At 42.5% G+C, this 16,020-nt stretch overlaps 1 protein-coding gene across 3 annotated transcripts in view; it reads left to right on the forward strand.

Annotated features, from left to right (window-relative positions):
• Positions 1 to 1,129: 1,129 nt before the first annotated feature.
• Uif (sushi, von Willebrand factor type A, EGF and pentraxin domain-containing protein uif) overlaps positions 1,130 to 16,020 on the forward strand; it is a 37,025-nt gene continuing 22,134 nt past the window's right edge. For 2 of the 3 annotated variants that reach the window (XM_071698211.1, XM_071698213.1), the window contains exons 1-3: positions 1,130 to 1,525; positions 12,111 to 12,186; positions 14,210 to 14,243. In XM_071698211.1, the coding sequence (XP_071554312.1) occupies positions 12,115 to 12,186; positions 14,210 to 14,243 (106 nt within the window). In that variant the 5' untranslated portion in view covers positions 1,130 to 1,525; positions 12,111 to 12,114. The remainder of the gene's footprint in view (positions 1,526 to 12,110; positions 12,187 to 14,209; positions 14,244 to 16,020) is intronic. The other variant, XM_071698212.1, reaches the window with a different exon arrangement.

Raw genomic sequence — 16,020 nt, forward strand, 5'->3', positions numbered from 1 at the left:
TATTCATTCTTCCGTAGATTAATGGCATCTTATTTAAAAAATATAGAAGATTTCTAGCTAAATAATAAAAACTTTGTAATTTTTAAAGAACAATAATCGATTAAGCTAGAAAGGGATTTTTACGAGCAAACAATTTTTATATTATAAAGAAATGTCGTAAAGTCTTCTTTACACGTCTTCGGTTCTTTCACGATATATTTCTTTGACTGTTTGCGGGAATTCTGTGTGGAGGCATACCTACTCTCGGTAATAGTGCGAACCTCTGGCACGGCACGCCACGATTAAATCCACCGGTGCTATTCCGCCTTCGTGCTACGTTCACGGCCGTTTTTCTCGAATAGAAAGGCTATTTCTTCGATTCTTAGCCTTCCTACGAGGATGGGATTAGAATCGGTACGGAGAAAACATCCACTAGAATAAGATATTTATCCGTCAATGAGCGTCTACGCACTCGTACAAACCGGTTTCAAACTAGGATGCTATTTCCGAACAGTGTAGAAGTGTTTGACAATATTATGGCAACGTAACTCGTCAGCAAAGTATCTCTATTCAATTTTTACAAAATTCACATTAGTATAAATGGCATAATTTATCTCCCTGTGTGTGCACTTGTTACTCTTCCCTTTATACGTTTTATTGCAAAATATACTAATAATATAGTTGAAATTACTTTATTTCTTTTATGAAAATCTACCTTCAGATAGATCGCTGTAAAATAACTAAAACTCGGGCAACGGGATGATTTTTGAGATTCAAAAGGATTTCTTCGGCCTCTAATGCCGAAGACCGCCATTACGATTCCGCTGAACGGGATTCCTGAGCGAAATGTGAGGCAAATTCACGTTTCTCCTCTCCGTCGAGAGTCACGCTCGCGTCCTGACGTCATTTTGCAGCAATCCGGCCGCCACGTGACAGGTATTTAAATGTACCGTACAGAGAGCTACCCCCGCGACGCTGCCATGCAACAAACAAGAGCGATGCTCCTCCGCTCGGCCTTCTCTGGCGCGGCGTGCGGCGCGGCGCGGCGTCGCGACTCGCTCTCGAGTGTCTCCTCCACCTTTTCCTGCGCCTACGTTCACGGCTGCCTCCTTTTCTCTCTCCTGCGTTCCGCCACGAAGGAGAGAAGAAGGCACTCTTTCTCAGGTAATGCGCGCCGTTCACCTGGGCGTAGAGAGAGAGAGAGTCCGGTTCTTCAGTCTCGTAGCGGCGGGCCGGAGGGAAGGAGCTCCGTGACCCTGAGGACAATTCCCAGGTCTTTTACTCTGTTCTCTCTTCCTTGCCATTCTTCTCGTCGCGAATTCGGTACCAGACGTCTCGCGCTTCCTTCCTCTCTTCGTCGTCGTCTTCCGGCCTCGTGGAGCGCGCTATCGCTATCGGCGGCCTGTGTCCGCGCGCCGCGTGAGTTCAGTTCAGTTCCGTTCCGTTCTGTGAAGTGAATTGTCTTCGGCGGATCGTGGACGGACTTTCAGTGGTGTACATGTACCCTGGGACTAGAATCTCACCGTAGAACGTAGGGAAAATCAACGTAAGTCTGTGGGAAATGTCACATATGTATCCCGTAGCAGTAAAGGTCGAAGTCGTATTTCGATGTGAGCGTGATTTTGCATGAGCACGCCTTTCCTCGGAACGGACGCTGCGGAGTTACTCGCACTGAAGGAATTCGGGCTCGATTGGGTACGAGGTCAAATTCGGCTGATCTCATGGTTCTCGAACGAGAAATTTCGAGAAGATGCCGTTTCTCATTCTTAACTTAATTCCCCTCTCAATAAAATTATATTAATATCCTTCTTTATTTCGTAATCGTCTTTTAATCTTCTCAACACTGAAAAACTTGTTAAAAAATTTAGTGTAGGAAGAATTGTTCTGGAATATTTAAAATATCATTCGAAATGGCGTATATCCATGACGAGCGCACGCTGCAAGACACGGACATGCGATTTCTACACGTGTAGAAATCTTTTAGCACAGGAGCTAGGTGTTGAAATTTACGGAGTGCGATCGTACGTCCGCGTGTGATGTCCGTGATCTTAAAGATCAGACTGTTGCCGGTTGGTGAGTAGTATTCAATTAGAAGCCGATTGATAACACGAAACGAAGCTTATTTACAAGCGCGATCTCGATGAATATATGATTATAAAATCAAAACGGATAATTACAGTCTAAATAATAACAATTATTAGCCGTTGCATCCTGATAAGGGATCATAACAACACGTAATTTCTTTCTATTTTGTTATCAGTAACATAGATTAATGAATCCTTGCCAGTCTTGCAGCATTTTTAACGAGAAATGTATGAGTCGAAAATTAATACTATATAAATTAAACCTAATACTAATCTTCCTTTAATATTCATTTCTACCAAGGTAAATTAACTTTAATTGCGGTTTAACTTACTTTTCATCCTTTTCTAATTCTTAAAACTAGAAAAAGTAAAAAGTAAGTTAAACTGAGATTAAAGTTAATCTACATTGGTAGAAACGGACATGAGAAATTTATTCTATAAGGAATAATTTGTGTGAACAGAATGAGAAACATTATGTCATGTAATTTGCTACACAAATCGTATAATTAACCAATTTCTCACATAAAATTATCATTAAATTGTGTAGCAATATTCTATTTTAACAACCTCAAATATATACGTATCTTTTTTTATATTGTTTGATGGAATTAAAATTTTATGTCTCACATTATTCACAACGTAATAGTAGTGTAGTATAAAGATCGAAGTCTACTTCGAAATCTACTTACAGAGATGTATTAGAAACTTTTACCTTTTACTTTTACCTTTTACCTTTTACCTTTTATCTCTTACCTTTTCTCGAATACTTGTACGGTCGATCTCAGTCAATTCTTGCGTTACGATTTACAGACTTTCCTTAACCGATAAAACCAATAAATCGCCAGCAGTTTGATCTTACGCATAGGGAGTGCATGTAGCACAAATTCGTGTCGTAAAACATCATAAGAACGCATGTAGATACACAGAAGAGAAAGTTTCATGTACGTTAAATTTTACATACCCTTCGCGCGCCTTGCTTTGCCTTCGCAAAATGCTAATAGGATATTGAGACGAACGAAATTATGAGCTACGCTTGCATTTGCAAGCCAGGCTCGGCGGCGGGAATGATTTAAGAATGCGCACTCGCTCGGCGTGATGCGATAATGATTCCGTGGCATCGCGATTGCAAACTTCATCCACCGCGCCGGCAAGAAAAGAAAAGCGATCGCCGGATTCCTTTACCCTCTCTTTCTCGCAATTTCTTCGCGAGTCGTTGCAATGGACTCGAGTGAATATGGTTCTATCTGCACAAATATAATTATTCAATTCGATTCGCTAAATATAATGTAGGCATATAAAATTGCAAAAGAAGTATACATACAGTGTATCATAGATATTTTCGCTGCTATGAAATTGCGATTTGCTGTTGGATTTAACTTACTCTCCTCTGCTTGCAGAATATCATAATTATTAGTATCTTGAATGTATTCATCGGAGATTGTAGATACTGAGTTTTCATTAACCTCGATCTGCAATCGTTTAACAATTTTCATATGTTGAAAGTTTTATATATTTCAGAAAGTGTTACAATTCTTAGATATAACTTATAATGTTAAAAGATTCTTCATGATATTATGATGGCCTAAAATTCTTCTATCGGGCATTAATATCTCCGCCATTACGGCGGCAGAGAAAACATGGGGCCAGTCTTGGGGCTTTTAACCGTGATAGGTGGGTAGATAGGTAGGTAGCTAGGTAGGTAGGTAGAAAAGATAGGCAGGTACATGATTTGTAGATGCTAGCGTGTAGGTAGATATAAGTGCTCGCACATGGTGTAGCAGACATTCTGACCGTATCTCTAGCGTATTAAGGGCATTATTCTCTATCTCGTTCAATTCATTACGTTAGTTTAAACATATAAATGCGCTTACAAGTTCAAATGTCTACGTACATTTTATGTTGATACTATTCCATACGCTTATTGTGACAATTGTGCAAAATCAAACATATCCGCTTTTTATAAAAATGCAAGCGCAATGCAAAAATGCAATTAATATTTCTGTAGAAGATATTGTGTCAAGATTTTCTGAAAAGATTATAGATATGGCATTTACTTGTTATAGAAAAGTAACATATAGCAGTTTTCAAATTTGTATCTCTTATAACTAATATTTAATTTTTAAGTATATAAATGATTGTCGCAATCAAGTTCGTGTTACGCTTCGCTTGGCTCCGTAACTTAAGGACAAATTCGCTGAAGCTATGACGCTACCTGGTCGAAGTACCGTTAGTCACCAACGGCTAGAGCATATCATCGCTCGTAAGAAATTCCAGTCACGTAACAGACATCGATACATGCCGAATAAAAGTCCGAAAAAGTCGTGCCTATTGAAGCATTGAATCGTCGAGTGTCATCTTCGTCGTTGTATCACACAGGTTCAAAATTGCAAAAAAATTGTCGGATGCGTCAAGGATAAATCGGATTTATCGTAAAAACGTCAAATTCCCCTTACTTTCACTGTATCGAATTTATCGAGCGCGTATAAACGCACGGCCGGCGCACATTTTCCCGCCGTTTTTACGGGGCACGGTTGCGGGACCCGCGTTTGCGGCTTCCTCGTTGCGACAATCCGTAATCGCGCGGCATTTTGCGGGACCACTTTTCGCGCGCGGCACGTACGTAATGCAGCTGTGTCAGTTGCCGCGCGGCATAAATCGCGCGGCACGGTGCAACTGCACGACCACGCCCTGCGTGCTACCATCGCGTATAGGCCGTACAGTAACGCGGCGCGCCTTGGTAGAACCAACTATAGTTGGTATTCGCGATTGAGCCTCACATTTTCATCGCCGCGGCTCGTCACGGAATGAAATGCACGTAGCTGTAATACATTTCGCGTTTGCAAACGCACGCGTGCGATATTCGCGGCCGCCACGCCGCACCGTGTTGAGCCGCGCGCTCCACGTGGCCGGGACCGCGACAGCACGGCGCCGGCCGCGCTTTTATCGGTCGACGAACCGCGAGAAATGTGAAATCGCACGGTTCGGCCGTTGCGTGTAAAACATCAAATTCCGAAAGTTTCCATTTTACGGAAAGCTTTTATAAATTTTCTTTTAAACGATCTTTTGAGGTATTTCGTCTTTTGTCACGCTCTTTTTGTCTAATTTAAAATGTAAATATTTTTGGGTGTATATATTTTACTTGAGGCCTGAGGTAAAAGACCATATTTACTCCAAAATTTTTGAAATTTGAGATTGATCTTAACCCTCGGTTGTCATACCTCTTTTTTGAACCTTTTTTAAAGGATTTTTTTAACATAATGCCATTCAAAAAGTTAATTTTTTATAGTGAAAATACATTCTGCAATGTATAAACTTTAATTCTAGAATTTTTTGCGATCTACTTAAACTGCTAATTTTTGAATAGCATGCAGCTGTTTGAAAATTGGTAGAGGTCACTTTGACCCCGAGTGACAACCGAGGGTTAATTGTCTTGGAGATAAAAAAGGAGACAACAGTGCCGTTTAAGTACAAATACTTTGCAAATGAAAAGGAGGAATGTAGGATAAATTTATATATCACTTTTGATTACCGTGGCGCGAATCAACGAAGCAGCTAAACGCCAACGGTGAATTAAACGACGTCAATTCCTATTTCGAAAACGAAATGTCATGCTTCCTCGACGTTCACTCGTCGCGTGACATTGTCGTTTGTTGAGCTGCGAGCAGCTTTATCGGTCAGCGAACCGTGAGAATCGTGCGAGATAACAAACGTTAGGTCATTCCGCGAGAGAACGCAATGCGCGGGCTTCGTGTCTCAAACCTCGACCCTGAATTTCCATCGTGCCACGTGCATCCCGCATTCAGGAAACAAACGGTAAATTCGTGCCTGCTTTAATGAGGGCGATACGACAAAAGTCACGCTCGCGAAAACGAGGATGATGGTCGGCGCGCGCTTAATGACGCCCGTGTCCTTCGCGAAAGAAGAAATGGAACGCGCGTCGCGAGAAGTCAAAACCGAGTACCGTACCGAGAACTACTTATGTGATCAATTCTTGGAAAGCGTGTATATACACATATACTTTAGATATACAAATTAATATATAATATACGCATGTATGTATATAATATATGAAAACTCTATAAATTAAAATTAATAGAATTTGAAATTAGAATAAGTAATGCTAATTGACAGATATATATATATATATATATATATATATATATATATATATATGTTTTGTGACCTTGATATTCCTTACATTGATTCACATATCGATTACTAACAGTTGCAACTGAGTTACTCGTTACATCAAGCCCGCCGGCCTAATAGGCTACATCTGAATAACTTAACGGTAGCCCTCGCTAATTGGCCCTCGTACGTACGAAGCGAAAAGCGAATGAATGGTCCGTGAATATGTAAGACGGAATTAAACGGAATTGGGTTAAAATTCGTTGAATATCGTTCGTTATCTCGTATCGAACCAATGGAGGTCCAATGAACTTCTTTATTAATCTTGCGAGGCCGAAATAAGTTGTACTCACGGTTTGAGCATCGACTTTATAATAAGGCTACGTAGATACAGTGAATTTCCTGCGGTGCTGCAATAGAAGGCACGCCGCATGCTACATCACCATTGGGTGACAGACTTCTAACCGCCGCGCAGGTGGCTCGAAGAGGAGGAGAACAGGACACGGAATGCGCTTACACAATTGCCAATCGAGCCGCACGAAAGAAACATCGAACTGACTAGGCGGTTTTATGATCTGGTGTTACTTTAGATACCACTTTCAACTATTGTATCGTCAAGTAGATCGCTGCAAAAACAGTTTTAACGATCATACGACGTGTCGTATCATAGGATGCTTATAATCACCAGGCCAAGTAAACAGAATCCTCGTCGTGCATGAATGCCAGCGTAGTTTTTAGAGGATAAATTGAACGTGCTGGAGAAAGAATCAAGGATTACTCGCTTGTCTTCGGTAAGACAAAGCACGTCCATGGCTAACGATTGCGATGGCAGTGACGAAGCAGGAGGAGGTCCGCATCCCGACCCTTCGTACAAAAGCGAGTCTGGTTGAAGCTTCCTTCGCGCGCGCACGATTCCCACAAGGGAACCTGAAAACCTACCTGAAAAGTACACCCACGCACAAAAGTGCATCCCCTCGGTTCTCACGAGTCCTTCGTTCGAGGCCGAAACCTCTTGCTCCGACAAATTCAAGGATATCAGCGGCTCTCCGCAAGTGTTACGACGTGATTCTTGTTAAATAATTGTACATGAATAAAAGAAATTATAACGGCGCATTTGCGCTTTATGCGTCGTCGAATAAGAAATACCGTTACGCAAAAAAAAAAGAAAAAAATCGAAGAAATAGAGATATTTCGAGGCTGTCGATTGTCAACCGGAAATTATATCACGCCTTGTTACGTCGAAGATTGAATCCGCGCGCTTGCTAATTCATCCAAGACGCAGACGCGATTACGGTAATACTCAAAGTAATCAGGCCATGTAGTTCCATTCACCAAGAAGCACAACGGCGTGTAAAATTCTCACGGAGCTACAGCCAGGTGCGTTATTAGGCTTTACGTAAAGGGTAACGACAGAGATGTCTTTCCACGATTCTTTAATTCAATTCTTTCTCTCTCTCTCTCTCTCTCTCTCTATCTTATCTAAGGATCAATTTCGAAACTGCCGTCAAACTTTGTAGCTCCCGATCTTTTCGTGACGACACGCACTTATTCTGCTAAAAATTATGTAGAATTATATATTAGATAACATCAACGCATTACATGTTTTATATTATTTAATTAAATAGAAGTAATTGCGTAAATTGCGAAAGACGTGATAACAATGGCGTTTTGTGCGTCACGTTGTGGGCTTCTTCGTATTACGTACTAACAATATGCTACGGGATAATTATTACGTGAGGGACTTCTCGAGTGTCGCGTGGGTTGAATTCAAGTTTGGTATCGTGGCGTATCGTTTACCAATTTTGTCATCGAACGGATGTGTCGCTGACGGGGTTTATCGAGGTAGCCGGAAGCGGTCGGCGGACAATGCGCAGCGGTACTTCACTCGTGATATCTGTATTTGAATAAACTTTCTTAGTTATACCTTCTCGCTTTTCCCTTCTCGAGTCGATGAACTCGACCGAGGAAAACGACCTTCGTTCATCGTAAAGTAAGCCCGTAAATCTCAATTGTTGTTGAAATTCCACAAAATGCAGGCTACCTTTTGAAAACGGAGCACAGGAAGTACATTCTCCCGCAAAAATTTACCTCGAAATTCGATTGGAACCATCGCGAACAAGAGGAATATACACAATATTCACAATCCACAAAGTTTCCCAGTTCCTTTTATCTTACAATTAGAATTCAGTAATCTGAGTTAATTAATTTTTTTTTAAATCTATCTCATTAATGATTAATTGTTAAAACGTTATTTCCATGTTAACGCACTTGCATCTTCTTCGAACATTGTGATTCTTAAGCAAGAATTCTAATTCAGTGCCAAGGAAAGGCACGTGAGAATAAATACAACGGACGAGAAAGAAATACGCCTCATAGAATTTACTATTGATAACGGTAAATAACGGTGATTGCGCATAAATCGACGTATCAACGATACCGCAAGGTGTTATTAGACATCGATAGAGAAATTATAAAACATACGTTTTCCTACGAGAAATTTGTCATAATCTCGTACTTTCAGATAGCTACAAAAAAGTAAAACACGCTGGGAAACGAGCCTCCTTGCGAAATCCATCCGACGGAAGTGTACACGGGAATGGGATAAAAAAGGCGCAATTAAACGGCGACGTTGATCCGTCGTTACATACATAAATTATGCTCCAGATGCGCGAATCAACGCGCGAATCGGCAGAAATATCGCAGTCATTAAAGACGTAATTAAAGACGCGTCCGTACAATCCAGCACGGGGATCTCCTTTATTACAGAAATAATTGATCGCGGCGTAAGGATCAAGATAACCAGGCTCAGGATCCAGTTAGAAAGTATGTTTGCAGTGCTATCGCAATTATGATGATGCGAGCGTTTCCTGGTAACACAGGGAGAGACCGTTATCCGGCACACTGCGCGAGAAAATAAATAAATTTGTCCACAGCTGATACCACCGCTGCATGGCGCTGCCTGAACGCGCATAGAAAAATCGCGGTTTCACATCGAAACCCATAGAGCGATACACTGTTTTCTCACGCGATTGTCTGATATAAGTTTATTACACGCTGCAGAATGTTATGACTGCGAAATGAGGCTGTTATGGCATCTGTATGACCTTTCTACGTCTCAAGCGAATATCAAAGCGCACCAAGAGCACGAGTTTTTGAGAAATTGCGTAAAATTTAATCACGGCTCGTCCGACAAAAGCTTGCCCGATCGAATGGCGCAATTCCGCGCGGCCGTTCCCCAGCGCGCCGAATTATTCGCGTTCCTTCACGCTCGGCTTCACCGCGCGGAAAGTCGCGTTTCAAACGCGTCCGGGGGAGTCATTGCTCGCTTTTTACACGCACCGTTTCGTGCCGCTTAACAGGAAACCCGAATACTTTCTAGCGCTGACCTAGGATCCAGTCCAGTTCTAGCCAGCTTGATGGGATCCAGCCTCCACCCGATCCCAGCATTCTTCGCCGGTTTTCGATCTACGCGCGCGCGCGCGCGCCTATTTTCTCTTCTATTTTCGCCGCGTGATTCGCGCAGCGCGAATCGCGAGTTCAATAACGAGCGGATATCTGCATTTATCGACTTAATGACGTCCGAGACGATTAGCATTGTAAATACAGTCAATGCGTATTTTTGCTTTACACGAACTGTCGCTCAACTTGCACGGTTCTTAGTTCATCTATGTACGTGGTTATAAATAGACAGGCAGCGCGATTTCTTTCCTCCGCTGAATTATTCACGTAATTGACATTTAAATCCATTTGAATGAGCGACGATTTGATTTCAACACCTCGCGTATTGCCAATTTGACCTTACGCTGAAGTATCTTATACATTTTAACAATATAACGTTTCGTAAAATATATCTCGTGCATTCTTAATACATGAGAAATCTTTTCATCGGAGCGAGGAACCCGGGAGCATTCGTTCGGAATAAATATAAAGGAAATGAACAGGTTTAACTTCTCTGATTACTATCGACCACGAATCTTTTCGAGAGCAACTCGAAGGACACCGGCTTTATATTTCTCTGTTTCTCTCGATTCCATTTTACCGGTTTCGTGCCACGACTGTTAAAGACAGGAGCAGGACGACGATTCGCGCACCTATACAGATGCATCGTTGATGTTTTCTCGAGGAGATACGCCTTATACATACATTGATATACACACGCATGCGGTTGTGACGCGCGCGTGTCCGGATTCCCTGATAAACCGTTATAATCGTCGGGCATCGACTATCTCGAACGGGGCAGTGGGGGCACGTCAGACATTTAGCTCACCGCAGGAAGATTTCCTGCCGACGACGACGGTGTAATCGCGAATAATCGTAATCCCGTCGCGGTCGGTCCTCTAGCCGATAGGATACTTCCTCTACCAATCGCAATTCTAACGGGTCTCGCGTTCGGTTGGTACGATCGTCTCGTCCGAGGCGACGACCGTGTTTACGCAAGAAAACATCCGAACGATTGCTTATTTTACGCGAATTAGCTTCTTTTGCTCGGCAACGGTTATACAGAAGTATGACACGCGAATCGAGGCAGCAGGGGAAGCGATCCGTTATCTTTGTGAATAAAAATTGATTAACCGACGCTCCTCGCCGTTAAAAACATTAATATCTCTTTCTTAAAAATCACCAAAGTTATCTTCTTGGGTTGGTCGTTCTAGTCTCAACATTCTCTTTTAACAACTGTTGCAACCGAAATCTTGAAAGGCCACGCTTGCATGTATGATTAAGGAAGAGCTCTGCTGGCACGAATTCTCACGACGCAATCGGCATTTCCGAATGCGAGGAGGCCTAATTACCCAGCCGCTAATTAAACGCGGATACTCGACTCGGCAGCTCTCGCACGACCGCTTGCTCCAGTTAAGCGCGAGGCGCAATTGTGACGCCTCGCGTGTGTGGACGGACAATAGCGCGTTGGTTGCGTAAAAGCGACTGTACAACGGCGCGAAATATAATAAACTTTCGCGATCCGTACTATGCCGCGCCGACGACGACGGTGTATCGCGTAGCGCGCGCAAGATCGCTTTCCAGCGCTTCCCACGAGTTCGCTCATCCGCGATGCGCCTCGCGACCATTGCGTCACGCGTCTAATTCGTAACTGCTTGCGACTTGGAAAACGCAATTGTAATAATATACATACATGTTCTTTAATCGTCGTATCATGCTTCTTTCTATTTCGTTCCTTTTTTTTTCTCTTTGGTTGGATTTAGACAGATTTAGAATCTATCAAGAGTTGCCGTTTTCGGAGTAATCTTTTAAACGCATAATCCCAGACATATTTGCGGGACGTGACGAACGCGGAAGAGCAGAGCGTGATGCTCGGACGACCCCACGCTGGCGGTACGAAAAATAAGGTCCGGTAGAGTTAATAGACACAGGTGCACTGTGCAGCGCAGTGCAGCGTAACGTCATCAATAATAATCTTCGCGGACCGCGCGACGGTTATCGGCGACGGCACTCGGTTACGCGGGGCGAGGTATGCACACACAGCCGCTCGCGCTCTGTGCCACAATTCAGCCACAGAAACCGTAAGGAATTTTATGGGAACGGGTGTGTATTCGACGGTGTGCAGAAAACAACGATAGCTTCCGCGTTCTTTCGCGATTATGACGAACGTCCGACGAAGGCAGAGAAAAAAAGTCTCGCTGAGTCTCGCGAACGAATCGCGGCCTCAACGGTACGACTCTCACGTGGACTCGCAATCGCTAATCCTGGCCGAGGATGAAACGCACGCGTTGCATCGCTAAATGCGCCGATGACGAAGAGACGCCAGTCAGCGGCGAGAAATTCCGAGAAAAATCGAGAGGTTTCGAGAAAAAAAATTACGCGCCGCCTCCGTTACACCGTCCGACGATATCTACGATCGTTTAATTATACGTCGTACGACGCAAAATTGCCTACTCACGTAGAGTTTCTTGTCTGTTGCAGGAATATGCTGATAAGAGAATTGGCGACCGTTTGGGTCGCCGTCCTCTTGTGCCATCTTCAGCTAACGGTGTCTCAGGTGAGTGTTCAAGTACATTCTTATCAAGCTTTGAAGTTTCAGCACCTTCAAAGTGTGCCGCACGCGTTACTTGTCGGGAGTTAAGTGCGTCTATTGCTAACCGATATTCACGTAGGTACACTTCGCAAATTACACATCGCCCCGCGCGTCTTTAGAAGTAAAAGATTCGGCGTTAATCACTTGTCTATTTACCTCCTCTTCTGCCTAAGAACAGTCATTGCTCCTTTTCTCTCTCTCTCTCTCTCTCTCTCTCTCTCTCTCTCTCTCTCTCTCTCTCTCTCTCTTCTCTCTCTCTTTCCCTCTCTCGCCATGAATCTGATCATAACATTCCGGCCAGTTTTTAACTTAATCACGTCGGTTAGACGAGAAGAACCCCGAGTACTCTCGGCGAAGATAATTTTGTCTGCGATGAAGAAAAAGTTGCGCGGCCCTGACTGCGTCAGGCGAGGCCGGTCAGGAAGGAAACACGCGAGGGCGAGAGCTCGCGCGATATAAGCCCTACGTCGGGATTCTTACGAGTTTCAAACCGTAGGGTTATGAAGTAATTGGTATGTCGGCGGCGCGGCGAGCCGACTCCGTAGGAGTTAGCGGTGCCGGAGCTCGTTTCCACGAGATGTGGCATATGCGAGGTGAAAGTGAATTTCAGTGCACACACAAGCGCGCCCGTACGCACATAAGTACCCGCCGCTTGGCTGATACGCCAAGGTGCCGCGCACGATCGCACACAGATATAACATATTTTAACTACAGAACTAGTAGCCCGGTACTCGCGGGAGAGAAGAGAACGTAGCGAGAATGTAAGTCCGAGGCAAGCATTTCTGCGTGACACCGCTTGACGAACGTCTCCTCGAGAAGCGAAAAGTTCCTCTCTAAAACTAGCAATCTGTCCGGCAATTGTATAGCTGTAGAAAACTGAATCCTTTGTAGAGATACAGGGCGAATGCAAGCAAAATTCAGAAATTCTTCTTGCAAAGATTTTGGATTTTAATTTTCCTTTGTTTTGTATTACATTTATATATTATACTTTCGGTATTTTCTATTGGCTTGAAATTAAATAACTGCGACACTTTTCTCGTGCAAATTCTTATCGCGTTTGGTTGCATAATTATCTAATAAACATATGTGACATCATAAGACATCGTTCTTATCGTAATACATTAGAAATAAATGACTTTGATAGCTGTGGCATGGAGACTTGATTTTCGAGCGTGCTCGCGCGCAGGAATGCACGAGAGGGTGCAGCCTTTCTACAGCTGGTGCAACTCGCACCTCTCGTAGGAATGTAGTCACCGTTATATCACTGATACGCGCACGCATAGCAACGTCGAAAACACGGACGAGAACGCGTCCGAGTCCTCCGCTCTCGCGGAGTAGCGGATACTTTCCGCGCTCTTGAGAGACGGACGCGAGAAACGAAGATCGTTGGACAGATTGCATCTTCACTTTCTCCTGCCTGGATAACAATGCGTCTAGCATGTCTGGGTCTAACCGGCGCGGCGCCTTTCCACGTTAAATCCGACACGCGAAAACTGCGACTTCCAGGTGTGATATAATAAGAGATTTGAGATTTATGATCCTTTTTTCTCAAAAAGGTAACTGACATCATAAATCTCAAGGCAGAGTCTCGTTAATTTACCGTTATAAACAAAAATTCTCATATTTTTATTACCTATCAAAATATTGTTACTACAATTTGAGTCACTATGACAATTCAAAGAAGCTTTTTAATCATTCAAATTTAATCATTCAATATGAATCTGCTTCCAACATTATAGCAAACTGTTGGAAAAACATTTAAGAACAAATCTTGATATTCTTATTATTACTTGTTAAATTTGATTACAACATTAATTTGTTGGTCAATAATTTAAGAAAATTTTTTCTAGTTTATATTATGCAAACTAAATGTAGTTTAGATTTAGAGTCGCTATTGCAATTTAGAGTTCAGTTACCAAGTATCATTTAATTTATGTTCAAACGTTAACTATCAGTGTTAAATAAACACGCTTCCTTTCTGTTACAGGTTCCTACCACAAATGTCTTTACCTGTCCAAACGGTGAGTAATAACATTTCCTTGTATACTGCTGGCGCATAAAGCAACACTTAAAGCGAACCTTCCCTTTCCTTTCCAAAAGATCGCATCCAGTATTCGCACACGTATCTGTTTAGACAAAATTGAAGATAATTCTTCGGAATAATTTAAATATCTATGAAAAAACACGAGAAAATATTTTTACGCGTAAAAATGTGCAAATTTCAAATAATCCTTGAAAATTCACAAATGTGATAAATGTAATATAAATGATTTATGAATAACTCCCGTGAATCGATGGCGGTACGACGCAAGAGATGACGTGAAAGTTGCTCTGTAATTATTTTTTCAAGGCGGTTCTCCCAAGTTAATCCGGAGACATCGTAGAAATCGTCATCCTCACAGTCATCCGACTTATGCAGATATTAGGCGACTCTTACTTTCGCGACCGGCCTCCGCTAATATTCGAGTTCTCTCGTCTCACAGAGGTTACGAGAGATTCGAGAGAACAGCCGGGCAATAAAATCGGCATAGAGCGATTTTCGAGATTATTGAGAAACCGTAAACGCCATTTACGGCTAATGCCGCACAATCCGCTGATGTTTGGATAACTGCCGAGAGAGAGATAAATCACAATTCGGCAACCCGAAGAAATCTCCGCCGGAGTAAAACACGATTCTATTAAGTGATAATTCTATCACAAAAAAGTCTTGTTTGTTTGGTCTGACTCGGCATTTCTTACTCGCGAATCAATACTTATGCCGTCTGCAATATTTTTATTGTAAAATAGTAGGTGTGTGGCCAGTTTTGCAGGATTTATTCCGCGGACAGACCGTGAAAAAATTAGTTTCGCGACACGCGTAGCACCGGGTACAATTACAAATAAAGGGAAACCAACAGAAGACTTTTTTTTTACTAGGACGCGTCGCCGTTTACATTCAAATTACACGGAGATGCTTTGAATCGCAAATTGCACGCCGACAATTATACCACGGTTGTGGCAGCACACGAGAGTTTCGAAAATGAGACAAGTATACGCATGTCCGATAAATAAATCTCGTGAGAGACAATGAGGATAAGAGTTCGGCCATTCGTAACGCTGCTCCACTTTTCCTCGTTACTCGCCGATGCAATTAAGTAGGTTGCACGTACCATATGGGGCCGGCTGGTCGTTAGCCATAAGTCGTCGCGTGCGCTTGAAAAATTGCAAGTGCTATTTTCTTCCGTGTGTTTTCTATTTTCTCGTTCTTCTTTAGTGCCTCGATTAATCTACTCGCTTCGTTCGGTCACGCCTCTGGTCTCGTAGTAGCCGCACATTTGCGAAACGATTTCATCGAGAGACCGAGAAATTGTTTTGAATGAATATCACTTAACATTAAACAATAGCTAGTAAAAATAAAGATTGCCATTAGCAGAATGAAATGTTTAATTCAATATCTTGATGACTATCTTATAGGATTAAATATAGAATTTCAATTTTTGAAAGTAAAGTTTGTATGCCAGTAGCTGATATATGTTAATATGTTACGTTGATTCGATAATCGGAATAAAATCTACTTTCTGAAAGCATAACTCTTTTCATTTACATAAGTATTACTCTATTAACATTTTAAGTGCCAACGCTGAAATCCATCGCGATTCATATATCTCTTTCGTCAACATTATTACATTCCACATGTTACATGACGAAAATATTCACATTTATCTAAAGCTATCGCATTTTAGGATGTGAAAGAATTTTAAGTTGCGGTTTAAGATTTTGAAACTCGAACGTTAGCCTGCCGGAACATTCCAGCCAAAT

The sequence above is a fragment of the Temnothorax nylanderi genome, unplaced genomic scaffold, assembly GCF_030848795.1.
Source record: "Temnothorax nylanderi isolate EJ_2023f unplaced genomic scaffold, tnyl_v1.0 TNYL_tig0015_pilon, whole genome shotgun sequence".
Lineage (NCBI taxonomy): Eukaryota > Metazoa > Arthropoda > Insecta > Hymenoptera > Formicidae > Temnothorax > Temnothorax nylanderi.